General features: G+C 53.3%; 9 protein-coding genes across 9 annotated transcripts; 5 read left to right on the forward strand and 4 right to left on the reverse strand.

Annotated features, from left to right (window-relative positions):
- Nucleotides 1-8: 8 nt before the first annotated feature.
- On the reverse strand, nt 9-952 carry LTHEOB_8120 (Glycoside hydrolase family 16; the record flags this gene model as incomplete). Its single annotated transcript, XM_035517563.1, has 4 exons — nt 9-58; nt 106-158; nt 208-415; nt 466-952. The coding sequence occupies 4 exons, from the start codon at nt 950-952 to the stop codon at nt 9-11; spliced, it is 798 nt and encodes a 265-aa protein (XP_035370667.1).
- A 1,359-nt stretch (nt 953-2,311) lies between these two features.
- On the forward strand, nt 2,312-3,356 carry LTHEOB_8121 (Short-chain dehydrogenase/reductase SDR; the record flags this gene model as incomplete). The annotated part of the gene is made up of 4 exons (XM_035517564.1): nt 2,312-2,495; nt 2,553-2,738; nt 2,805-2,834; nt 2,893-3,356. 4 exons carry the CDS (start codon nt 2,312-2,314, stop codon nt 3,354-3,356), a joined length of 864 nt encoding a protein of 287 aa, XP_035370668.1.
- A 293-nt stretch (nt 3,357-3,649) lies between these two features.
- Nucleotides 3,650-5,597, forward strand: LTHEOB_8122 (TPP-binding enzyme conserved site; the record flags this gene model as incomplete). Its single annotated transcript, XM_035517565.1, has 2 exons — nt 3,650-3,906; nt 3,968-5,597. The coding sequence occupies 2 exons, from the start codon at nt 3,650-3,652 to the stop codon at nt 5,595-5,597; spliced, it is 1,887 nt and encodes a 628-aa protein (XP_035370669.1).
- A 57-nt stretch (nt 5,598-5,654) lies between these two features.
- On the reverse strand, nt 5,655-7,146 carry LTHEOB_8123 (Integral membrane protein; the record flags this gene model as incomplete). Its single annotated transcript, XM_035517566.1, has 5 exons — nt 5,655-6,225; nt 6,278-6,675; nt 6,728-6,789; nt 6,837-6,879; nt 7,021-7,146. The coding sequence occupies 5 exons, from the start codon at nt 7,144-7,146 to the stop codon at nt 5,655-5,657; spliced, it is 1,200 nt and encodes a 399-aa protein (XP_035370670.1).
- Nucleotides 7,147-8,361: 1,215 nt separating this feature from the next.
- Nucleotides 8,362-9,475, forward strand: LTHEOB_8124 (D-mandelate dehydrogenase; the record flags this gene model as incomplete). Its single annotated transcript, XM_035517567.1, has 2 exons — nt 8,362-8,507; nt 8,560-9,475. 2 exons carry the CDS (start codon nt 8,362-8,364, stop codon nt 9,473-9,475), a joined length of 1,062 nt encoding a protein of 353 aa, XP_035370671.1.
- Nucleotides 9,476-9,921: 446 nt separating this feature from the next.
- Nucleotides 9,922-11,144, forward strand: LTHEOB_8125 (Dihydrodipicolinate synthetase; the record flags this gene model as incomplete). Its single annotated transcript, XM_035517568.1, has 3 exons — nt 9,922-10,035; nt 10,090-10,437; nt 10,614-11,144. 3 exons carry the CDS (start codon nt 9,922-9,924, stop codon nt 11,142-11,144), a joined length of 993 nt encoding a protein of 330 aa, XP_035370672.1.
- A 517-nt stretch (nt 11,145-11,661) lies between these two features.
- LTHEOB_8126 (Phytanoyl- dioxygenase) lies at nt 11,662-12,486 on the reverse strand (the record flags this gene model as incomplete). The annotated part of the gene is made up of 1 exon (XM_035517569.1): nt 11,662-12,486. One exon carries the CDS (start codon nt 12,484-12,486, stop codon nt 11,662-11,664), a length of 825 nt encoding a protein of 274 aa, XP_035370673.1.
- A 6,043-nt stretch (nt 12,487-18,529) lies between these two features.
- On the forward strand, nt 18,530-19,111 carry LTHEOB_8127 (DOC family protein; the record flags this gene model as incomplete). The annotated part of the gene is made up of 1 exon (XM_035517570.1): nt 18,530-19,111. The coding sequence occupies one exon, from the start codon at nt 18,530-18,532 to the stop codon at nt 19,109-19,111; it is 582 nt and encodes a 193-aa protein (XP_035370674.1).
- Nucleotides 19,112-20,630: 1,519 nt separating this feature from the next.
- On the reverse strand, nt 20,631-21,569 carry LTHEOB_8128 (uncharacterized protein; the record flags this gene model as incomplete). The annotated part of the gene is made up of 1 exon (XM_035517571.1): nt 20,631-21,569. One exon carries the CDS (start codon nt 21,567-21,569, stop codon nt 20,631-20,633), a length of 939 nt encoding a protein of 312 aa, XP_035370675.1.
- Nucleotides 21,570-25,717: the final 4,148 nt, after the last annotated feature.

A 25,717-nucleotide genomic window follows, 5' to 3' on the forward strand; every position in this document is an offset into this window, starting at 1 on the left:
AATTCCTTCTACGGGTTGTAGCTGATAACCTCAAGGTTCTTCACTGCGTACACCGTGTCTGCATCTCGTTAGCACCAGTCAACTAAGCACAACTGGACAACTTACCGGTCGTCGGTCCCGGGGAGCCCGAAGAGCCCTCCATCTGCAAGTTGATGATGCTGTCGACGTCAGTGAGAAGAAATGGATATCAGGCAAAGTATCACTTACAGCCAGAAACCGGCGCCGACGTAGCCCTTGCCGACCTGGGTGGTGATGAGCTGGCCGTCCATGTAAAAGTTGATGGACACGTCGCTGCCGTTCTCGTCGCGCAGCTCGGCCTTGATGTCGTGGAACTCGGTCGGGGAGGGGTACTCGACGTCCTTGGCCGTGACCTCGGAGCTGGTGTTGAACGTGTTGAACGAGATGTCGCCCGAGCCTGCACCTGTGTCAATAACAACAACTACTACAAATAGCTTGTTCACTCACCCTTCCACTCAGCCATATCAATCTCCGGCGGCCAGCCCTCCGTCGCCGTCAACCAGAACGCGGGCCAGGTGCCACGATCCGTCGTCGCCAGGAAAGACGCCGAGAAGTCGAGCCCACCACCCGCCTCAACAACAAAATGCTGCTTGGCGTGCACGGCGCCGGACAGGTAGTTGATGGCGAGGCCGCCGCTGGTGTCGGGCTGGCCGGAGACGGGTTTCGCCGTGATGGTCAGCTGGCCCGCCGGGTCGATGGCGATGTACTCGTGGTCGTCGCTGTCGCCCTGCATGCGCGCCGACCCGTTGTGGTCGCTGCCCCACGGGTACAAGTAGTTGAAGTACTCCTCCAGGCTCGAGTAATCATCAAAACACGTGTTGGGGATGAGCGTCGTGCCGGATTGGCGTTTGGGTGTGGTGTTGGGCTTGTGCTTCTGCACCGCAGCGGCCGAGGCGCCGGCGATGATGAGGGCGTGGAGGATGGCGGATTTCATGGTGGTTGTGGACGCAGAGTTCTGCAGGCCTGGGTTGCTTGATCGAATTGAGCGGAGAGAGACAATGTGGCATTTATATAGCCAGAACAGACATGATGGGCGGCCTTGCATCTGCGCATCTTGCTCGCCTTGTGTGTGTGCCTGGCATGATGTTTCAAAGCGTGTTTTGCAGCACCCCCGTCGCCCGCCGGAGCGCGGGTTCTGGCCGCGGCCGGATTGGTGGTTTGGTGTTTCTCCTGTTCGACAAAAGCGGGGACGGATCGAGTTTCAGGAAGTTTCCCGTCCCCGACCGGCTCGGGTACGAGTCGATCTGCAATTCGAGGGGCATACCGCTGCCGATCATGCCGTTTCGTGCGCCATCCCCATGTCTATAGCCGCCGGAGAGAGGACTGGGAATACGAAGGGAACAAGAAGGTGTGATCCTCGTGTGACGCTAAAGATACACTACAACAGCATCCACCGGAGGTGGACCTCTAAATATGCCGCGGAATATTTAGAAGTGTGGAGAGGATGGATGACGTATTGGACTGGAGAGAGCCCGGGGGACGTCGGCTGCGGGCGGCCCGCTGCTGCTCCCCGCTTGCTTGGTTTCACCCGCTTTCTCCCTTTTCTTTCGCAAACCAACACTTGATGTTTCGATGCTACATTGAACGCTTGTCGGTGTATTTTCGTGACTTTTCGGTTGAATGCCTAGCGTCGTCTTAATCTCCTTAGCAAACTTGTGTAAAGCTTATTTCAAGATGCGAATACGCGTACGTACCTGTCGAGCGATAACGGAGTGGAAAGGTGCTGAATAAACATTTAAGCATAGAGTGCAATAGTGGCGGGCTGTCATGTCTAGCAGCAAAATAAACTTATGCCTACGTAGGCGTGTTCCCAGCCCAATGCAACATTATCCAATCGCATCTTGAGGAGCCTCGCATAAGCATTTCCGCTTTCAGCCGCGCTTGTTTCGCAAAGAAGTAAGCTTTCGACGCCATGCTGAGATACATAGGCAGCGCAGGATGTCGTGAGGATGCGCCAAGGGAGCTGCAGTCCTGTCCTTTTCCCGAGGATTTTCAGATGCGGGGAAACTGTCTATGAGGCATCTCGGTCAACTTCGGCTGCTGCCTGCACCACTTATATATGAGGAACGTCTCCTGCAGGCTGCATCAAATTTCCAAACTTTCAAAACTTCTACTTTGCCGTAATCGCAATCAACCATGGCCGAAATCAAATTCCGAGACCAGGATCTCCATGCCTTGAAGGACAAAGTCATCCTCATTACCGGCAAGTGCCCTCGCTTTCCCAACATATCAAAATCAATTAACAGTTTACGTCGCAGGTGGCTCCTCGGGCATTGGACTAGCGGCCGTGTCCATGGCCCTCGAATATGGAGCAAAAGTCGTCATGGGAGACCTGAACCCACCTCCAGCGAATATCACGGAGCACGCAAGCTTCACTTACGTCCCGCTCAACGTGACATCCTGGACGGCGCTATCCGACATCTTCGAGAAAGCATTCTTGCAGCACGGCCGAATCGACCACGTCTTCGCCAACGCCGGTATACGTCTACGCACGCTCCGCACTCAAAGCCCCCCATTAACCCATCCAACCCTAGGTATCCCTCCCCGCACCACACTGCTCGAAGACAAGCTCGACGACAACGGCAAGCTCCAAGAACCCGACTACACCGTCATCGAAGTCAACCTCAAGAGCGTGCTCAACACCACCGCCCTGGCCCTGCACTACATGCGCAAGCAGCAGCCGCCCGGCGGCAGCATCGTGCTGACCGCATCGGCATCCAGTCCGTCCACCTCTCCCCCCTCCTCCTCCCATCTACCACCCCACTAACTCCAATCCTCGCCAACAGGCTTCCAACGCTTCGCCGCCGTCGACTACAGTACGTCCCCCCATCCCCTCCCCTCCCCCCACCACAACTAACCATCCCACCCACCCAGCAACCGCCAAACACGGCGTCCTCGGCCTCATGCGCTCCATCGTGCCCACCCTGAGCAAACAGCCCTCGCCGCCCGCCATCCGCGTCAACGCCATCGCCCCGCACTGGACCGACACGGGTCTGGCGCCGGGCGCCCTCCTCCGCGCCAGCGGTGCCATCTGCATGACGCCTGCCGGGCCCGCACGGTCCGCGTTAGCACTCATGGCGGATGAGCGCTACAACCAGGCGCTAGCCTTCTCGCAGGCGCTGGTCGACGCGAGTGGAGACGGGGCGGATGGGGAGGGCGTCGTGTATAGAGAACTGGACGAGGGGCTGCTAGCGGCGACGAAGGTGATGTGTGCGGGGCGGGGGCCGAGCTTGAGCGAGACGATGGAGAAGATTGTGGAGATGAAGGGGAAGAGGGAGAAGGCAGCAGCCGAGGTGGAGGGGTTGGAGGTGGGTGCGGGGGGTGTCAGAAAATTGTGACGGGGCTACATGCGCTGGGAGGAGGTGATGATCACGGAAGGCGGATGCGTTGCGGATCCGCTGGCTGCATGTTGGCGTTGTACGGGCGTGGGGAAAGGTTATTGGTGGGTGGTGGTGGACTGTCTTGGCTGAGAGGGGAATGCCAGGGGGGGTTAGCCGAACCCCGCGGCTGCTTACGACGTCATGATGTTTCTCTATTTATACGACTCTGTGTTGCGGAACTGTTGTGCTTTGGGTGTTTTCAAACCAATTTTGCAGCATTGACAGTCCATACCGTCCTCGTACAAAAAAAAATGGCGTTTCCATTGACCTTCCCGAAAAGTAGGGAGCTGACTGGAGGAGATCTCCTCGCCCAATCACTGAAGCAGCTTGGCACCGAAGTGGCATTTGGACTGCACGGCGGCCATCTCGATGCCTTCCTCGTGGGCTGCGAGACCATTGGCATCCGTCTCGTCGACACGCGGCACGAGACGGTGGCCGTACAGGCCGCGGAGAGCTACGCAAAAATGACAGGCAAGACAGGCGTATGCTTCATCACCGCGAACAGCGGGTAAGCCTCTCTCACTCCAACCCTACATCAAAAAGCCAATCCACTAAGCAATAATTCCCAGCTTCTCCAACGGCCTCCCGGGCCTCGCCACCGCCTTCGCCGACCGCAGTCCCATCCTCTGCATCACCTCGTCGGTGCCGCTGCGCGACCAAGAAAACAACTCGCTGCAGGGCCAAATCGACCAGATCGTCGCCGCGCGGCCCCTCACCAAATTCGCCCATCGCGTCACCTCCGCCGAAGACCTGCCCCGCCTGGCCGCCCACGCCGTGCACGTCTCGACGGCAGGAGCACCGGGGCCCGTCCTCCTCGACATCCCAATCGACGTCCTCTTCTCCCCCATCCACACGCCGCTCATCTCCTGGGGCTCCATCACCAACCCACCCGCCCACCTGCCCGGTCCATCCCGCGGCGCCATCGCCGAAGCAGCCAGCCTCATCCGCGCTGCCGCCAGGCCCGTCCTCATCCTCGGCACGGGCGCCGCGACCTCTCCCACCGCCGCGTCGGCCCTGCGCAGCTTCGCGGCGGCGGCGCCGGGCGTGGCGATCGTGACGAGCGGCAAGTTCGCGCGGCTGGACGCGCTGTACGCTGTGCCGACGTACGCAGGCGCGGCGAGCAGTCTGGCCGCGGTGCAGCAGGCCGGAAAGGCGGCGCCGGACTGCGTCGTGCTGCTGGGCGCGCGGACGGGGATGTATCTGGGCGGGCAGAGCGGCGGCATCGTGCCCGCGAAAGACGCGGGGTGCCGCATCATCCAGATCGACACGGATGGCGGGGAGATAGGAAGGACGTTTCCCGTTGCGGTGGGGATGGTGTCGGATGCGGCAGAGGCGCTGGGGGCGCTGGCTGCTGCCCTCTCGTCGACGTCCTCCGCCTCTGGGGGGAAGAAGGGGGATGACGCATGGCTTCAGTCCCTCCTCGCCCTCCGCACCGCGCCTAGCCCCTTCGACGCGGCCCCCAAGGTCGTCCAGGAAACGGGCATGCCGCACCCGCACCACGCGCTGACGGCCTTCTTCGCGGCGCTGCCGCGCGACTCGCGGCCGATCGTCGTGCTGGACGGCGGGGAGGCAGCGCTGTGGGCGGGCTCGGTCGCCGGTGCTGCTGCTGCCGCGGCGGCGGCGGGGGGCGAGGGGTGCAGGCCTGCGGCGCTGATGTCGTCGACCGGGTATCTGGGGTTCCTGGGGAATGGGTTCGGGTACGCGTTGGGGAGCGCTGTGGCTGCTGAGGGGGAGACGGAGGGGGAGAAGAGCAGCAAGCCGCTCGTCATCCTGATCACAGGCGACGGCGCGGCCGGGTTCCACTTCATGGAGCTGGACTCGTTCGCGCGGCACGGATTGCGCGTGCTGACGGTGGTTGTGAATAACGCGTGCTGGGGCATGAGTCGGAACGGACAGGATCTCGTGTACGGAGGGAAGACGCCGGCGAGGCCGATCAGCGGGTTGAGTGCGGCGGTGGACTACGCGGCTGTGGCGAGGGGGCTGGGGTGCGCGGGGGAGAAGTGCGAGAGGTTGGAGGACGTGCCGGCGAAGGTAAGGGCGTTGTTGAAGGGCGGGGTGGGGGCGGCGTGCTTGGATTTGAGGGTTAGTGCGAAGCCGACGCATCCCGGGACGGAGGCGATGGTGAGTATGGTGGAGGATGAGAGGGTGGTTGTGGTGCCGTATTACGATAACGTGCCGCGGCCGCACTATAAGCTCTGAGAGTTGGGTTTGGGTCATGGCGTTCGTCGAATTATTTATGTACTGCGGAGTTTTTATCTACGTGGAGTTCATGGTTCGCGCTCGGGGAGTGTCGTCGGTGAGGAAGAGCGGCAGCGACACTTCGCTCGGGGTGATGCTGTTGTTCCGCGGCGCGTCGTGCGTGATCTCCAGACTCGAGCAGCGCGACTCCCGCCGCTGCGTCATGGTCGTCGTGACCAGGATGGCTGAAGCGCCCGTCGCCGCGCCGCCTGGTATGAGTTTCTGCGGCCAGTCCACCCCGCCGCCCTTCTCCACCATCGATTGCACGAGCCCTCCCTTCCGGCTCATCTGGTTTCTCTGCGTCGCGTCCATCCTTATCCCCCGCTCCAGTTGTGAGTGCCAGCCGTGCCCTTTCTCGAACTCGGAAACCGCCATCGTCACGCCTTTGCTCCTCGGACGGTTGGGGTTGAGGAAGCGCGGGAACAGCCGCGTGAGGATCGCCTTGCATTGAGGCAGCGAGGCACAGATGATGCCGACTGCCACTTCGATGACTGTCCAGCGGGCCGAGTCGACGTTGTCCCATCCGGGGTCCTTGGAACCAAACGCGTGGCCGAGGGAGCGCAGACGGAGGAAGGAGCATATACAGCCACTGCATTTGAATTAGTATCTCAGTTGTCAGCGAGGAGGTTTACTGCACTTACAATCCTCCAAGAGCAAAGATGCTCGCCAGCGCCACCTTCTCCCGCCGAGAAATCCGAAGGCACTTTACCACCGGTATCGGAAGTATGATGAGGATAATGTCGAAGAGAACATAGATGTAGCCTTGAGTGTACCACATAGCCTTAAAATTGACGCAGTTGTCAGTGAGCACTTGGGGCGAAGTGACCAGTTCGAGATGCCAGAATAGCCCTATCGGGTGACAGGTCAAGATGCAGCACGCCACCGAAATTATCGTGTTGGCTATCAGGACGCACAAAAATGCAATGCACGCTATTCTCGTCCACCTCTGAGAGGCGAAGAGCCGCAGGTACGAGAGGACTATCGAGATCTTGGTGATTCCGAGCGTGAAGTTGAGTAGAATATAAGCGATCCATAAGTGCTTGGCTCCATTAGCGGTTTCCTGCATCATATTCAAGAGAGAGCACACCAACCAGTGTTGTGCTTGACAACTCGGACATCTCGAGGTCATAAACATGCTTCCCCAATCCGATCTCTGCCACATGTCAGATGTGCAAGTCTTCGGGTATGGCTCGAGCTTACCGGTGGCGTGTATAAGTAGCCCGGTTAGAGCTGCTGCACATAGCTTTGAAAGTGTCAGAATCAAGATTGAGTGTGAACTGTTTCCACGAACCGTTGCTATGATTATCAAAATGTCATCCAAAGAAAAACTTCGAAGGAGATGCAGACGTGTGAAGAGGCGTAAGCCAACAACGAGCACGCATACGGCGAAGACAGACACCGATGTGCCAATGACCTCATGAGCACGGCTTGGCGAAGAGCCTTGTGCTGGCCCGGTTCTCGGTTGTCCCTGCGGAATCTCGTTTCTGGTCCATAGTAAGAGAACGTCCATTGTGAGGACGAGTATTGCAGCAGTCTATACGTACGTGCGTGCGAGAACCGAGGGTTTTCTTTTGAGAGCGATGGCGTGCTCTGGATTTCCGCAGCCGTGGCAATTTCCGTGTTGAGTCTTTTCCCTAGTTAAACTCTCCCTTGCATCCAAAGCCAGGTCTCAAAGATCGACTGGTCCAATACTCGTCAGCGTGCTCGGGAGCCGGACAGACCACTCTTAACGCCGTTTCAGGTCTAGCCTGCCATCCCTCGAGGAATTTGACGTGATAGGGCTGAAGAATTCGGCGCAAAGAAGCATAGCGCATCGGTTAGCGAGAAACGGTAGTATGAACTCTTTCCGCATGCAGACATCCGCGATCGTTAAGCAATCTTGGCTCTGACGGTAGAACATTGAAGAAGCTGACACCGTTTCGATGCGTCACGTCGAACATTCCAGATTGCATGACTAGAGAAACGTGGAGACGTTGGAATGCAGAACGCATTCCAATTCGTCCCTATCCCGGTCCGAGGTTGCCGTACAAAGCAGTGCTGGATCTTCGATGTTTAAAGGGTCTTGGACTTATGGTATCCGCGGTTGGAGCCAGATAAGAGGGCCATTCTACCCAATCGAATGGTGATTTTCAGTAGGTAAGGGGGAATTGCGTGGCTGTGCCTACAGCCGTGAACGTGGGGTCTCTCTGTACCACATGGATTAACCCGATACGGAACTGTGGCAGAGAAAGACCTGCCTCGCCCAACCTAGTCACTCTGCCATACAAATATCCTTCTGTCGAAATAAAGAAAAGAGCGCCACAGTACTGATTTCAGACTAGTCGCTGGTGGCTATGATAATGTAATCTAATACCTTTGTATCAGAAAAAGTACATGCATGGCTTAGAGTGGATGAGAAGTGCTTATGCCAGCTTAGAAAGTGGGGGGATTCAATATCTAAATCTGATGATCTTTCCCATAATTTGAGCTGCTGAAGACAGACGGATTTTCTGTATAGCAGCTTACCTCGCCGTCGGATAAGTTGCATTGCGGGGAGCGAGATCGGCAGGATGATTGTGCAATAGAGGGGAAAAGTGTAGGAATAGTGGAGCATTCGGCTACGCGTCGGCGTTTGCCCCGCAGTTGATGTCGGAATCACTGTACATCTGGCCGACCATAATTGCGGGGTGTTTTGCAACTCGAGCATCATTTCAATTTTTCAATTTTATTCTCTTCACGAGCAAAAATGTCGAAACCCACCGTTCTGCACCTGGGCAATGCTGTCAAGTACAGCACCGAATACTACGAGAAGGAGTTCCTACCAAGGTTCAATGTCGTCCGCAATGAGGACTTGGACAGAGAGTCATTCAAGAAGGCCTTGAAGGAGAAAAAGTACGTCTAAGCTACAAAGACTTTCTCATTCCAGCTGCTAACCATACCACAGATACGGCGACTTCTCCGCCATCTTCCGCCCGCACTTCCAAACGGGCGGCGAAATGGGTCAATGGGACGAAGAACTCATCTCCCTCCTCCCACCCTCCGTCCGCATCTACGCCTCGGCCGGCGCCGGCTTCAACTGGGCCGACGTCGACGTCTTCGGCGCGCGCAAGATCTGGTACGCGAACGGGGCGGGCGCGTCTGACGAAGCCGTGTCCGACACCGCGCTCTACATGATCCTGTCCGTGTTCCGCAACTTCACGCGCGCGCAGCTGGCCGCGCGGTCGGGCGACCCGGACCGCTTCACCTACACGCACGGCCTGATCGCCGACATCTCGGCCAACCCGCGCGGGCACACGCTCGGCATCGTCGGGCTGGGCAACATCAGCAAGAAGCTGGCCGTGAAGGCGCGCGCGGGGCTGGGCATGGAGGTGCATTACTATGATGTTGTTCGTGCGAGCGCGGAGGAGGAGGAGAGGTTGGGGGCGACGTATCATGCGTCGTTGGAAGAGCTGTTGAAGATCTCGGACTGTGTTTCGCTGCATACGCCGCTGAATCCGCATACTCGGGACTTGATCAATGCGGACAACATCTTCTTGATGAAGAAGGGTGCGAGGCTGATCAATACTGCGAGAGGGCCCATTATTGAGGAGAAGGCGTTGATTGATGCGTTGAAGAAGGGCCATCTTTCTGCGGCTGGTTTGGATGTTTTCTACAACGAGCCGAATATCCCCAAGGAGCTCCTTGAGATGGAGAACGTCACTTTGACCACGCATATTGGCGGAGGGGCGTTGGATACCAGAGTCAACTTTGAGTTGCTGGCCATGAAGAACATTGTCACTGTTGTTGGTCCGGATGGGGAGTTTGCTGGAAAGCCTCTGACGCCGGTCAACACTCGCGCGTTTGAGGCGGCATCGCAATAGATCTTCAGTAATGAGATTTCATAGAGTAGACCATCAATGACAGCTCATACCTTGAATGTTTTTCTATTCCCGCCCATCTGCGAAGCACTTGGGAACATGCTCGAGTGGTACGCCGGGTAATCTCTAAGCGCTCACTTAGTACGGAAAAGCCCCACGTCGGATTTAAATCCGAGTTCACCATCATTGGACAATGCAATGCGGGGTTCGGGTCAGCGGTCCTACTGACCACGAACAACACCCCGATCCAGGTAGCTCTGCAACTGAACCCTGCTGCTCGTCGGTATGCTCGGCCGCTGATATGCGGCAAACAAGCTCAATTGCCGAGAGCACTGCTCTCAGCATACAAAATGGCATTCAGCCAAGCTCCCCCACGCATTTTCCGCCACTGATTCCAGACCCCGTCCGCGTCTGAGTACTATTCAACACCAACCCTCTGTTCTCCAACCATGCCCACTTCAACCATCGCCGCCAAGGCGCGGCCGCTGCCCGCCGGCGTCTACTGCCCCGTCATAACCCTCTACAAAAACACGCCTCTCCAAGAAATTGACCTGGACGCCATGGTACGCCGCACCTCACCCCTCAGCTTCCACCCGCAAAAAACTAAACATCCACAGTACAAACACTGCCAATACCTCGTCCGCGGCGGCCAGCACGGCCTCGTGTACCTCGGCACGAACGGCGAGCTGGCACTGCTGGACCGCGAGGAACGCAAGCAGATCCTCGTCACAGCGCGGCGCGCCGTGACGGACTTGGGCGTGCCAAACTACCCGCTCGTGGCCGGCATTTCGGCGCAGGGCACCAAGGAGACGGTGCAGCTGGCGCAGGACGCGGCCGATGCGGGGGCGAGTTTTGCGCTGCTGCTGCCGCCGAGCTATTGGGCGAAGTCCGTGACTGAGGAGGCGCTGTTGGGGTACTATCGCGATGTTGCGGATCGGAGTCCGTTGCCGGTGGTGTGTTATAATGTAAGTTGCTTGCCGCTTTCTTCCACGTCTTTAACTTGGGCTCCCTCTGTTGCAATAAAAAAAAAAGAGAGAGAGAGAGACAGAGAAAGAGAGAGAAAGCACAATTTTCTAGCTAGCCGGAGCTTGGAATTGTGCTGAGACGATACAAACGGAGTTGATGCTAACACGCAAAACAGTTCCCCGGCGTAACATCCGGCGTTGACCTCGACTCGGACCAGCTCTCCGCCCTGGCCGCGCACCCCAACATCGTCGGCGTCAAGCTCACCTGCGGCAACGTCGGCAAAGTCGTGCGGCTGGCCAGCAAATTCTCTCCCGCGCAATTCGGCGTCTACGGCGGGTCCTCGGACTACCTGGTGCCGACGCTGGAGGCCGGCGGCGTGGGCTGCGTGACCGGCCTCGCGAACGTCTTCCCGCGCGCAACGGCGCGCATCTTCGACCTGTGGCAGGCGGGGAAGAAAGAGGAGGCGGCGCGCCTGCAGCAGGTGGTGGCGAATGCCGAGTGGGCGTGCAAGAAGAGCTTGGCTGCGACCAAGTTTGGCGCGTGGTGGTTTGTTGGAAGGAAGATCGGGTTGGAGGATGCGAAGGCGTTTGCGCCCAGGAAGCCGTATTTGGAGACGAAGGAGGCGTTTCAGAAGTGGACGGTTGAGACGATGAGTGTGTTGGAGGCGGATGAGGCGGCGATTCCAGAGGGGATTAAGGGGTTGTGAGGGCGTGGATGTTGATTTGTAGACCGTTGATTAAGATCTATAGTAGATAGAGAAAGGTCCTCGAAATGATCGTAATGCTCAATATCCTTATCAGCAATGTTGGAATTCCTACAGTCAGCATAATACTTCCATACAACCATTGATGGAACATCAGCGTTGCTCCGGCTTTATCCCTATGCCAAATTTCCCGCAAAGCTTTATAGCCATTCAGTGGGATGTTTTTCTAATTAAGTAGTGGTCTTATGGATGTTAGAATTGCCGTGCAGTGTTCTGATGTAATGCAATCTTTCCGAGATCCTGTACGTCTGAGTCCATATCACAAGCCATTATTTCACTCTAAGGGCTCAGATAAACGGTAGGCTGATACTGTTGGTTCCTTATTCCAGGTCCGACGTGATGCAATTTTGATTGATATGTAAGGTCGGGGCTGTCTTTCAAGTAGTTTGCTTCTATCACTTGAAAAATTCATATTCATTGCGGTTGTAAATCAGTGCTGAAATATCAAAATGAATGCCACCTAAGCAACAGCAGCCTTCTCCTTCTCCGCATACTCCGGATACTGCACTGACATAAACCTCAGGTCTCCGGTAGCGCCGATATTCGCATTCGGATTCAATCCCAACCACTCCCTCAACTCCGGACTCAATTTCTCCTGCATCTCCTTCGGCAGCTTCGCCGTCCAATTAACCTGCTGCCTCATGAACGGCGCGGTATAGTACCCAAACAACAGCGCGCGGTCCTGGTCCATTGTCACATTCGCGCCGCTGGTATGCCACACACGGCCATCCATGAAAATAACATCCCCCGCCTTCGCCTCAAACGGCGTGAGCAGCTCAGGTGCATTCGGCGGCACATCACCCCGAGTAACCCACTTGTTCGAGCCAGGGATATACCGCGTCGCACCGTTCTCAGCGTAAACATCCGTCAGGCACCAAATAGCATTGATGGCCCACACCTCCTTCCACGGGTCGGGAAACACGATACTCATATCCGAGTGCAGCGCCATGCTCTGCGACCCCGGCCGCGCGATATTGGCCGTGAAGTTCGAGATGAGGAAGTTGTCGCCGAGCACCGACTGCACCATGTCGACGGCGGTGGGATGCGCGATCAGGTCGCGGAAGATGGCGTCCAGCTCGAGCAGGTAGAAGATGCGCACGTTGCTGGCGTTCGGGTCGAGCCAGGGGAGGAACGTGTCGTCGCCGCGTGTTTCGGCGGATTCTTTGGCTTTCCAGAGGCGTGCGAGGACGTCCGATGCTTCGGTGGGGGAAAGGACGGAGGGGATGCGCACCCAGCCGTGCTCTTTGAGGTGCGCGCGGGCCTCTGCGCTTTTGGCGGCGTCCATGGTTTTGGTTGTGGAGTAGTCGGTTACTCTTGGGTGCCGATTTTTAAATGCGAATGGTGATCGCACGCTCTTGTCCTTTGCTTCTACTTCTCGCTCTTGTACTAGAATAAAGACCCATGTCTCGCCAATATTTACCCCGCACGTTCGAACAAGGTTGGTGGAGAACAACGCAACATTGGCCCACCGGAAGAATAGAGTTTTAACGTGGGTGTAATATATGGTGTCGCATTCGTCGATCTCAACTACCGAAATGGGCCAACGGCAGGCACTATCAACACTGCCTGAAGAGACATACACTTAGGCACCTGCCGGGCTTGTAAGCATCTACCCAATTCTTTTTTCTCCGAGCTACTATCGGATCCGAGTTGGTATCTGAGTAAGTCCGATCGTTGTTGTCTACCAATGACAACATTTAAATTTTCCTTTGAGAGGGGACACAAGGCCGGTGACAAGCGTTTCGGCCCCCATCTTTGGCAAAAAGCCCCACCAGAAATGCTCAACGGCCCCCAATAGCAGAGGCACATAAGCGTCTTTCCCATGAAAAGTGGATGCACGATAATGAAGAGGCTGAAGGGTATGGCGCTTGTGTTAAAAATTCCAGAGGAAAAAAAATTCATTGCGAAGAGGTCTGATACTCGAAGTAGGTGCAGCCGTATTCGGGTAGTAGACAGAGCCCTGATAGTTAAAAAAGAATCACGAGCCCGCAGCTGGATGCGGCATCTCCCTATAGGCAACTTCGCCCTGGTACTATAAAAGTAACCCCAACGGCCTTCGCCCAATATCCGTCAAAATTTAAGCATCCCCGGCCTCGAGTATATACATATATACGTGGGCAATGAGACATCCCCATCGCAATTACCCTTATCGGAACCCCTGTAATGCACTATTCCCAGAGTGGCTGGCGGAAAATCCGAACCGGTCAAGGCTTTGCAGAGTACATTAACGAGCAGGCAGCAGCGAGGCCCCCACGTCGTTGTCTTGGTCTTTCAATTTCAGCCTTTCCTCGCCCTGCTACGGAGTACAAGTCTCTGTCCGATCTCGCTTTCATCTCTTCATCCTTACACATTCCACATGAAACATGCCACCTTTAGAGGAGGGCGCGATAAGCGCGCCGCTTCCTCAAGCGAGCGAGATTACACCGCCGCCGCCAGAGCCGCAGCCTCCCACCAAAGTGAAGGCAACGGATGCATACAAAACCTTCAGGCTCAGCATCAGCGGTCTTCCGGCGAAGCCGAATGAGCAGCGGGTTAAGGAGCTAGTGGGGAGCGCGCTCGGATGTTCTGATGAGCAAATCAACGTCCGCTCGATCGCTAAGCACCCTGTGGTGCCGGGGGGAATGATGGCCACTCTGGAGTTCAATACCATCCCTGAGAGCCTTTCTCGGCTCCCGAAGGAATCCAAGCAAAAGTTTTGTGTCCAAGGCTGCGATATTGTCTTCGATAAGCACTTTTTCGGGCTCACAGTCCTTACGGACCCGGAAGAAAAGTGGGCCATTGAGTGTGTTGCATGTCCATTATTGTTCTTGGCATAAGCTTTCCTGACTTTTGTACAGTGTTGTTGCAGTTTCCGGCCTCAATGGCCATCCTTTCGGATCGTTCAAGACTCGGGGAGGCAACTGGATGTGGCTCCGAGATGGTCTCAGCCAAGATGTTCCAGTATCAAGGGTACTCACCTATGGCTTAGACACCGAGCTTATTGATAGCAAGTCATCCCAAAACATTATTGATCTTGGTAGACAGTGCCGTGAGGCACTGTTCTCAATTTCGAGTGCGACAAACAAGCCTTTGGTCCTCGTAGGTCACAGCTTGGGTGGTATCATACTAAGAGAGGTATATGAAACTTCCACGACGCTTCTATTAGCTTGGCTGATGCCTGTTAGGCTGTGAACTTGATGAGAAAAGGAAGCAAAAAAAATGAAGAGGACCGAGAATTTCTGCGTAACCTTGCAGGTATCTTGCTGTTTGGAGTTCCAAGTCAAGGGATGGCGATCGAGTCCTTGCAGCCGATGGTGGGAGATGGTCCAAATCGGCAACTGTTGGAGTCTTTGAGTGTCGACTCGGCATTCTTACAGAACCAGTCGGAGATGTTTCTGAAGACGCTCACTCTACCCTTCGTGAATTTCGACATTGTCAGTTTCTACGAGACCAAAATGTCTCAAACTGCGAAGCAAGATGTAAGTGTCCCTACTGTGACCCAACATATGTTGGACTGACTTGAGCTACAGGAATTTACGAAGCAATGGAGCATGACTGGTCCTTTTGCCTTCTTAGTCGATCGTCATTCGGCCACGCAAGGGCAGGTCTACGGTACAAAGAAGCATCGTGTCCATCCTGTGCCCTCAAACCATGGAGACGTTGTCAAGTTTGAGGATCAAGCGGACGCGACATATAGGATTGTCCTGAGGGAACTCGGGGGAATGCTTCGATTCGAGCCGCAATCTTGGCGAGAATTGGAAGGAACAAAGAAAGGTAGAGCCCAGCCATGAGCTATTTAGGATCATTTTATAGTCTAACGTTACTGAAGCATGCCTTCGCTCTCTTTCCTTTCCTGATCAGGCTACACGCGAAGTAGAAATCCAGCCAACCGAGGGCACCTGCGAATGGCTCGTGGATCACCCTGCCTACAAAACCTGGCTACAAAACTTATGTGGCCTTCTCTGGATTCGCGGAAGTCCCGGCACAGGAAAATCGATGGCTATGAAATCATTGCTCCAGCATGCGCGAGCAGCTTCGGCACCTGAGGACATGATCACTTCCTTCTTCATACACGGCAGAGGCAACCCCCTCCAAAAATCAGAGCTAGGATTGTACCGTTCACTTACCCACCAACTGTACCAACGATTTCCAGCAGAATTCTCAAGCTTGACGGCTTTCTTCAAGGAGAAGGTTGATGATTGTGGAGATCCTGACTCGGGAAAATGGGCATGGGTGCCGCAAATTTTACTCGAGAATCTCTCGCGCGCACTTGACACAATCTCCCGACGCTGCTCGGTCGTCATCTTCGTCGATGCACTAGATGAAGCTGGAGAAACAGCTGCAGTGGCGATTGTGAATGCCTTCAAGTCAACACTGGCAGTCGCTAATGAACAATCACATCTCAAAATTTGCTTTTCATGCAGACACTACCCGCAAATCACCCTTGATGGGGGAATCACCATCGTGATGGAACACCATAATTACGTCGACGTCAACCGTATTGTGGATCATCAGCTTCAATACTCTGGCTTCGAAGAAGGGGAAAAAGCTCGGCTGAAGGAAGTTGTCTGCACTAGATCACAAGGCATCATCCAATGGGCGACTTTGGTCGTCAGTAAAATTATTGGTAACCGGACGCACGGCAATGCCTTCGAAGATGCTTTGAAGCTAGTTCGAGAGGTACCAGAGGGCCTATACGAGCTTTATGTGTCTTTATTACCAGCAACCACTAGACCCCATTGCCACGAGTCAACACGTGAGACGCGAGACAGAAAGCTAGCGCTCAAGCTCTTCCAGTGGGTGTTGTACGCTAGATGCCCTTTGTCCGCATGGGAGCTGCAGCAGGCGCTAGCACTTGACTACAACGTGGAATCAAGGTCAACAGCCGAATACAGAAGTGGAGATGACTATATTGACGGGAAAGATCTACATCTCAAGATCAAGAGCTTGTCTCAAGGCCTCATCGAAGTTAAAGGAGATTTTAAGACAGGGGTCGTTCAATTCATTCATCAGTCTGTTATCGACTTTCTGTTGAATTCGGAGAAATCGTTGAGCTTTCTGTCTGGAGATTCAGGATTGCCCCCGGCAAGGCTTGCCCACTTCCAGATTTCGCGGTCATGCCTCAGATATCTTTTCATGGAAGATGTTTGCGATATACTCCATGACAAAACCAAAATGAAAAAGTGGTCTGTCGAAGCGGGGGTGAAAAGTCCAAGATTAGTGAAAGATCGACGTATAACCACACTTCACTGCTTGTCCGAGCTTCCATTCTTACTGTATGCATGGCAGCATTGGCTGTTTCATCACTACTATGCTCAGAAGAATTCACTCAATGACTTCGACGACCTTGATAAAGTAGACTTATTTGAACTATCTCAAAAGAAAAAGTCAGACGATCAAGAGAAGCAGATACAAAAAATTTACGGATACCTCAACACTCCCGGTCTTTCTAAAATACATTTCCCGAAGGACATCAACTTACCACCTGCATGGGCTACAAACAATCTACTTCCGTGCATATTTGCTTTCTGTGGACTTCGATTTCAAGTCCAAAAACTGCTAGAAGCACGACTTAAGGAACTACGCAAATCAAGTCTTCAGTACTCCCCGTTGACTTACGCTATCTGTGGCCGACAAAAAGCAATTGCCGAACTATTAATCCAGAGAAAGGTCGGCTTGGATAAGGAATCTCGCTTTTCTTCGCAACTTGAGTTGGCTTGCGAGTTGGGAGAGGAAGATTTTGTCTCAATGCTCCTCAAAGGAGGCTGGAAGTCGCATCTCAAGTCCTCCTCGCTTGCACACAGGACCCCCCTTGGCCGTGCTGCCTTTGCTGGCCATATTATGGTTATCGACGCTCTTCTTCGTGACGGGGCAAAGATCAACGCCAGAGACTTGATGGGAAACACAGTTCTCCACGCAATGGCCCGGGTTCATACCAGTCCCCATATTGCCGACCACCTCATACAGGAAGGCGCGGATGTGAGCTCTCAAAATTGTGATCAAGAGACTCCTCTGCATGTAGCCGCGCGGAACAACAATATACCGGTGATCAACACGATCCTTAGGCATATTTCTTTATACCAAAGAGTACGAGAGAAGCCTGCGTTTTTCTGGACAGGACGTAATACGAAAAGCGAGAAAATGGAAAGATCGAAATCGGAATTGATCAACACCACAGACATGAGAGGATGGACTCCATTTACCACTGCTGTACGGTGGAATAACTTCGAAGCAATGCAAGTCCTTTTCAAGGCAGGATCAGAGGTGGAAATCCGTGACAAGGATGATTTAACGCCTTTGCTGTTAGCATGCAAATTTCGGGACGTCTCGGTGGCCAGGTTTCTTCTTGACGCAGGAGCAGATGTTAACGTCCGCGGACGGGACAATGTCACGTGCCTCATGATGGCATGCGAGGCAGGGAAAGTGGAGGTGGTCAGGTTCCTACTGGAAAACGGCTTTCAGAATGTGAACGCGGTGACATCAACAGGGGATACTGCCCTATGTAACGCCATACCAAATGGTTGGAATGACGAGAACATCAGCGCCGAACTGGTCAAAGCATTGATCAAATCTGGTGCAGATGTGAACATCAAGAGTCGCAGGGGGAGAACATCACTCATGAAGGCAGTTTTCTTTAAGTCACTTCAGATATGTGAGCTTCTGCTGAACGGAGGAGCTGAGGTCAACGTTGAAGATGAAATGAGAAGGACTGCTTTGATGTATGCAGTCATTGGCTTAAGGTCTCGATTCGGTGGGACTTTTAGCCGTTCTGAATTTTCTCAGAGCCGAGAAAGGGAAGAACTACAAACCGTGGAACTTCTAAGCTTGCTCCTGTCATATGGTGCGGCTCCGACTGCGGTGGATGATCTCGGGAAAAATGCGTTGCAATATGCTCACCCCCAGCAAAAACTTATTGTCCAGCTATTTCGCCAGGCTGGTCTGAGTGGAGAACCGGATTCGGGCAGCCAATGGGGACGTATGAAATATTGGGAGTGAGCTTTCGTTGAATGGCTTTCTTGCTTTTGGAATTTTAGCTGGTATCGAGATGCTGATAGTTTTTTTTTTTTTTTTTGGTTCTTTCTGAAATCTTCTGCAGCAACTTTGTAGAGTTGTAGTGAGTTGTTAGAAGCAGAGCTTTTTTTTCCCCTCTTAGATATAGTTTGGCGCCGTTATATGTTGCGTGTAAGAGGTATTCTCGTTTAAATAGATAGGTGAATGAGTATTCGCTAAGCTACCCCCACGCCTCCTCCCAACCACCCCGTTCCCGCCGTCGCCCAACCTCCACTAGAGCATTCGCGCGAGTACTCCACCTTGGACCCATCCCATTACTCTCTAGCACCAAGACCAGAATGGCTCCTCCGCCCCGCCGTTTCCCCACCGCCGCCCAAATCAAGCGGCTGCACATCATGTTTGTCGCAAACGCGCCGCCGAGCCGACCGGCGCTGCTGGAATCAACCATCTCAACGTTCATCAAAACCGCGCACTCGAAGGAGCACGAGAAGCAGCGAGATCCATTCCAACTGGCAGCGATTCTCGCCAAGCAGATGATGGAGAGCCGCGCCTTCGCCGACGGCAACAAGAGCACGGCGCTCCTCGCAGCCAACACGTTTATCATATTGAACGGATATATGCACGCCTACAGATGGGGCATGTGGCTTATGACACCAAAACCGCTGGGACCTGACCGCACCAAGAGTCTCGCCAATGCACATGTCAAAGTTGCGAGAGGCGAACGGTCAGCTAGAGAGCTGGGCTGGTATTACAAGAAAGCAGCGGAAGACCCTATCTCGGTCAGAGCGTACGAGCCGGAATGGAACGAAGAAGAACAAGAGTACATCCATACTCCCGATCCTCCGCTAATGGAGACGATGGATAAGGTGTGGATGAAAAGGGATCAGTGTCATCCTCTTCGGGGGGTTCCTCGATTATAAAAAATTAGAAAGGTGGAACGCGGACGTGCCGGGCTCTCCTTTCCTTTTGTACAATCATCGCAAGGCGCTGCGCTCATCTGCGCTGGAGATGTTGGAGCACAGGCCTTAGTATACGGTAGCTTTCAAACGCTCGTCTTGCAAACCAATCTGTACAGGCGTGAGCAAGAGGGGAATGCCCCGTCTCCAGGGGATAAACAGCGACTTACAGTCTGGCGTATTCTCGATCGCGATTGTATGCGTCGGCGACCACGGCGTATGGAACAAGATCGCATCGCTAATGCCTGTATTAGAAGCATACGTAGACTTGAACGGCATTTGCTGAGGAATCTCGAGTTGCAGACGCGATTCCGATCCTGAAAGCACGGTGGAAATTAGGGCTTGGTCAACCGGGAGCCAGTCTTTCGTTCGGGGGGCGCACCTACTGCAAAGAAAGCGCCGCGTATGGTGATCAAACTTTAGACGTAGCTCTCCTTCAGCGGGACTGAGGTGCTTGGCTTGCACGAATGCCTTGCCGACGTCCCGGGGGACGATGACGTAGGCCTCATCGGGATCGCCCATCCACACGCTGACTTCCTTCGTCACCGGATTCATTGGGTCTTGTGAACTGCGCTCGTTTGGTGTAGAGGGTTCGACGGAACGAAGGCTGCCACACGGAGCGCACGCGCGTGCGGAGGGCTGTTGCTGCCATGGCGCGTTGGTGTGGGACTCCAAAAGACACGAATTGCGCGGTCGGGGAGCGTGAGCGAGGCGGGCGAAACATGTGAGCCGCGTTGTGTTTTATCGTTGGCTGGGGAATGGCTGAGCAACCCTTGCTGTTCTGAAACAGGCCTAAATCAGATATGCTACCGCCGCGGATGTATCCTTGCCGCCTCCCCGTGAACCTTGTACGGTTTGGGTTTCATGTGGCTGCACACGCACATTCAAATCCACTCTACCTACATGCACTGACACAGCGACTCACTATTGATCTCTATCTAGGTTGGCAGCGGCAAAACAGTACGGACGGTTGTTTTCATTAAAGGGGCGAATTCTTAATTCATTCGAATAAGTCTGTTTGAACAAACTTTGATATCACAACATAGCGCAAGGAACTCTGAGCCACGGCAACCATTTTAGGTCTTTCAGCTAAGAGCAAGAGACATATTGTAGAAAGGTTGAAGTGCTCAAAGGCGGGATAGACTACAATGGCATATTAACGTGAGTTTGCTTACGCAGGGCGTTGTGAATCGGCGACGGAGCGGGCCGAACCGCAGACCGCCCGGGAGGATGCACTTGATAGGAAATGCAGAAGCCCCAGGACGACAATGAACTAAGACCGCAGTGGATAGAGTAACATGCAATGAATAAGATATCAGTCCGTATTTAATTCCAAATTAATCGGCGTATGAGGTCAAATGAAGGAACAGGAATTCTAAAAAAGTAAATAGACATCTTTTAACACCCGGTTTGCTGACAATCACGTCCATTCAAGCCTAATAGTCTTTCATAGATTAGGTATTGTTCAATTTACTGATACGTTTCACTTCTGCTTTTCGATATCTTTCTCATCCCTGGCTTTGGTGACCCGCTTGTTACGCCATTCTCTGAATACCCGAAAGCGTTCAACGTAAGAATTTGGGAGATTACTGCCCTTTTCCAATGAGAATCGCTCGTAATCCCGGATGGCTGGAATCAAACGGAATTGGAACGGAAGCCAACGAACTCCACCAAACTTGCCCTTGTGATGGTAGTAGCCTCCTCGATTTTCCGTCCACCAGGAACTCAGACCCTGAGAGGCGGCTGAATTGGCTACTCCCGGGTCCACAGTCCCGTCGCCCGTCCTGCGCTGTAGCCCTTTATACACGGTTTCAGCAAACCAGAAGCAATTGGCATCCTGGGCGTGATAGACCGGCTTTTGGGCATTCGTTTCGCGTAAGACTTCGGCAAAAGCTTTCAGAGGCAGCCCCTGGCTGTTCTCTTTAGCAACGAGCTCGCATAGGAAATCCGAGGCCGAGTATCCGACTGCCCTCCAGCTGTCTATGGCCGACGAGCTGGCCGTGAACGGGACGCCTCCTCCGTTCGGCCCGCTGAAGTATCCGCGGAACAACCTGACGATCCACCAGCCGGTCAGCTCGGGGTGCCTGACCTTCTCCCAGCCAACAGTGATTTCATCGTCTTCATACTCCCGCTCAGCAAAAAGCAGAGCTTTGCGTTTGGAGGAGGGCTCGGGATCGGGCGTAAGGCGCTCAACCGTGACCCGGAGGTACTCGTGCATGACGCTAGAGAAGTGAAAGCTCTTCATGTGTTCGACTTTGGTAATGAACCATCCGCCAAGCTCCTTTTCATGTTTTTCGATTCCCATCAACCAGTTATCCAAAGGTCTCGATATCATTTCGTCGTGGTACAGATAGGATTCGGGTTCGGTAGGCCACTTCCGCGTAAGGAGTGCAGTCGTATCCGTATCTTCTTTCTCGGCCATGGCTATGGAGTCTAGAAAGACTGTGGACTCGTTTCCGTTGCTAGGCTGCCTATCTTTGGCTCTGGTATGGATTAACTTTGAAGAGCCAATGGGGCTTCTAATAACCGACGGACCTTACAATTCGTCACTACACAGCCTCGGCTATATATTTAGCCTCCTAAAAAGTTAGTATAGACTGTCTTGTAGGTGGAAGGTTATAGGGGAGGAACAATTACAGTGTCCGTAGATCCGATGTAGCATAGCCAAGAAACGGGGCGATGGAGGGGAAAGTTTGGAACAATGTCCATTTAGCAGCCCTTCACCGTTGCTTTGTGAAGGCTGAAATTCGCCACATCACAGAACTGATGTATTCACAGACGTGTCCCCAACAAAGGATCCCGTATGCCCTGATCCCCATTCGTTGGGCTCTGTGGAGAAGCTTTTCATGCCACGTAGCTTCGTAGCTCCATGGCAAGGGATCGAGTAACTTGAGAGGCAGGTCCGGGCGACACAAACAGTCTATTTTAGCGAGAAACGGGGTGTAAAATCTGCGTATCACGAAGCGCGCGAGGAGTATGAATGCGTAATGCGCTGCGCTAACGGCTCTTCTCGTGGGAAGAAGAAAATCGATATGCACGCCCGCCGGAGCGAAACGACTGTTGGGGCGGTGGAAAGCGCTATGTATTAGCTGAACAAGTCGACGAATACGAGCTATGTTGCATCCTCTTGCAGCGTCGAGATAACGGGGGGTTTCCGGGCGGTTGGCAAAATCGCGGAACCAGAACGCTGATCGGTTAAGGAATTGGCAAGGTCACCAAGACGTGAGGGCGGAATCTGACGCAACAGCAGCTACTAGATTGCGAAGTGAAGGATTTCTTTTGTTCTGCAAAAAGGTGGACACTGTTCCACCCGAGGAGCGTCCGCTCCCGCCAAACATTCGAATACACGCCGCGGCCCTCCGCCCCACATGGACGATCAAATACACAGTGTCAGAACGCTAGGGGATTGATTAGAAAAATCAATATCATGGTACATTTACTATCTCATAAAAATTATCTACTGCGAAATAGCGGCGATATCAATACTTAAAGAGGGATGTGAGGCCATTGCATACAAAGCTTATTGATTCACTTAATACACCTGATGACCTCTGCTAGCTGGCCTAAGCGCCCGCTTCCAATCTTTGATAAGGCGTATTTGACCGTCAGTGTGGGGCGGACGGTCGTGGCGGGTCCACGAGCCTTTGATTACACACTGCCAAACGTCTGACTCGAGGTGGAACAGACACCCCACTCGCTTAAAGCCCCACGGGAGGCAACTAGGTAGAGTTAGTACTTTTTTTCAGACGGATGATAATGCAATCACCTTCTTGCAGCGGATTGCTGGAACGAAAATTGAGAGCCCTTGAATACTGTGGTCGGAGGGGTATTCGGAATATCCTATTGACTGAAGGCTTGACAAAGCCTGGATTTGACCCTTGCCGAAGTGGACGCACTAACAAAAAATATACCTTTAACTATAGTACAGGGGTGGTTGAGATTGTTTTTGTGATATGATAGGCCGGAATCGGCGTTTTGTGAAAAAGCAACTTCTCTCTTGCGGCCGGGCGTGGAGCCCCTCTGTACCGAATCTGGAACGGGAAAACACCCTACAAGGGGTATAGTAAGCGACACTCTCCACCCAACAACTCGTTTCCGGCATGCATGCGATCGAAAAAAAGTTGATGACGCTCTGGTATAGAAGTGATCGCCGTGACGTGGAAAAAGCGCTATCCAGAGAAACGAAGTGCGACGCCATTTATGCGCGCTCCTTCACTGCTCGTTAGGTTCGATTCAAAATCTTTAACGACGTTACCTTCTGCTCGATTTGATACTCACTGATAGAGACTCCCGGGTATTCCCTCTTGTGCCCCTCGAAAATCCCATCAGATACTGATGTGCAGCTTCAGGATGCCACTTGAGACAGACCGCAAGCTCGTAGGCATTGGACTCGAGATCCTTGTCCCTATCAGTATCAGTCGAGAGCCACTGGAAGCTTTTCTTAGAGCCTCCGGATACAGCCAAACGGAGCTGGCGGAAAAATGGTACAAGTCAAAATCTGATGAGTTGGCATATGTCGGAGTTACCGTACGCTACTTCTATTCCTTTCTGCTGTCTTGATTCTCCTGCTCACTCGGAGAAACAGTCCGCCATCATCGCAGGCTTATTCGGAAGTGCATTCACTTGGCCAGCCGCTGAGAGCGCTACTTGGCCGACGCTGGCTTGCTGGTACGGTGGCCTGATGTTCATCATCGCAAGTATTGCTACCGCGACACAGCAGAGCATCATTCTGCATCGCTTTCACAGCCATGAGGATCCAACAGAGCGCTTGAAGGACATGCTAGGCTATCAATGTCACAAGCCGAACCACTGGCACCCAAGACTCGCCCAGCTATTTATTTGGCAGATTCCCATCATGATGCTGCGATTCGGAGTCTACATGTTCCTCATAGGCATGTCCATCCTTCTTTGGAACGCAGCCTATAACCAGGGAGACTGGTCATCATCAGATTGGAAGGTATTTTGTGACAATCTTTGATGGGTGCAATGTTAGCTGACGCTTTTCCAAAGATTGCCATTATATTTTCTGCCATCGCTGTCTTTGCATTCTTCTGCTACTTCCTTTCATTTTTCTTCGCGTACACGCGGGCGAAACGCATACACACGGGAGTCTCTGCGCATTCGCCTGACGCCCGGGAGGAATTGATTCAACACAACAGGGAGAGGTAGTCCCGGGAGGTATCTCATGAAATACAACTCATTTGGTGAGCCAAATATTGAACGTAGGTGAGTAGTTGCCCGCAGAGAACGAGTTGGGAACGTTTAATTCAAAAGGTGGGGAGAATCAGCTCTAAATTTTCAATCAGTCGTGTTTGAGGAGCCTTGTAGCGTGTATAATTGCAACCGTTGAAACATTACACTTTATTTGACAGCTGCATGCCAAATCTAGCCAAGTGAAATGCGTAATGAAATTCTGTTTACATAATCTTCACACTGACCAGAACCTAGTTCTGAGGACACATACTTCCACCTGGAAATATACGCTTGTATGCCTCTCCTGGCTCTCTTATTCCTCGGCGCCGAGGCTCCAATAAGAGTTTTAGTTATTCCCTGGTCACAGGCCTCGTATGCGACGACAAATTCGCGTTTTCTTTCTTGGTCTCTCTCCATCTAAGACAGAAGATGTATGCTCTGTGGTATCTGTTAGCTAGTACGTTTTTACAGGCTGATGAACAATATATAAGTACTGAATCTACATACCTTCCTTTGAAATTGACTTCGAATCGATCTCTTGATACCTCTGAAGTAGACTTGTGATTGCGTCGTAGCCATATCTCCTTGATATTTGTAGTGGAGTAATGCCTTGCTTGTCTGCGATCCTTGGATTCACCTTCGCAGAATCTAACAACATCCCGACAATGTCTGGAATATTCTGTTGCACCGCTACTGCAAGCAATGTGCATCCGTCTTGATCTTGTTGGTTCCAATCATGATGAAAGTTGGAGTCGCTTCGGTCAAGTGCACTTCTGATAAGTTCGATAGTACTTGTCAGAGCTGGTTGGAATCTTAACATGTGCACCTTGTGCTCTTCTGCCTCCCTACATGTTATAACATGCAACATGGGGGCAGTGCGACCGCAGGGGTCGGTCCAGTTGAACATAAGATTTTGTGTCTCCGAGCCATCCACTGCGCACTCCAGAGAGGTCATTCCGAATCCGTCACGTTTGGTGGGATCGCCGCCGTGGTCGAGGAGTAGTCGTACTACTGAGGAGTATCCACACTGTCTGTGTAGGGGTGTCCGCCCTTCATGATCCTGAGCATTCGGATCAGCCCCATGATCAAGGAGAGTTTTGATAACTGTTCCGCTATGACACAAATGAAGAAGCGTGAATCTCCCGTAAAAGGTACTCATTGAGGCGATTTTTTGGGCTGATACATTTTCACAGCTTTGTTTGAGCAACAGTTTGACCACATCATCGTGGCCCTGTGCGGCAGCTGCGAAATGTGGCGTGCTGATTTCCAGTCCATTATATAATCCTGCAACCCGTGTTTCTTGCATTGGATCCGCTTTGGCGTTGAGCAGTATTTTGACCATTGTAGTGTTTCCTTGCTCCGCCGCCATACCAAGTG

Source organism: Lasiodiplodia theobromae (assembly GCF_012971845.1).
Source record: "Lasiodiplodia theobromae strain AM2As chromosome Unknown scaffold_25, whole genome shotgun sequence".
NCBI classification, from domain to species: Eukaryota; Fungi; Ascomycota; class Dothideomycetes; order Botryosphaeriales; family Botryosphaeriaceae; genus Lasiodiplodia; species Lasiodiplodia theobromae.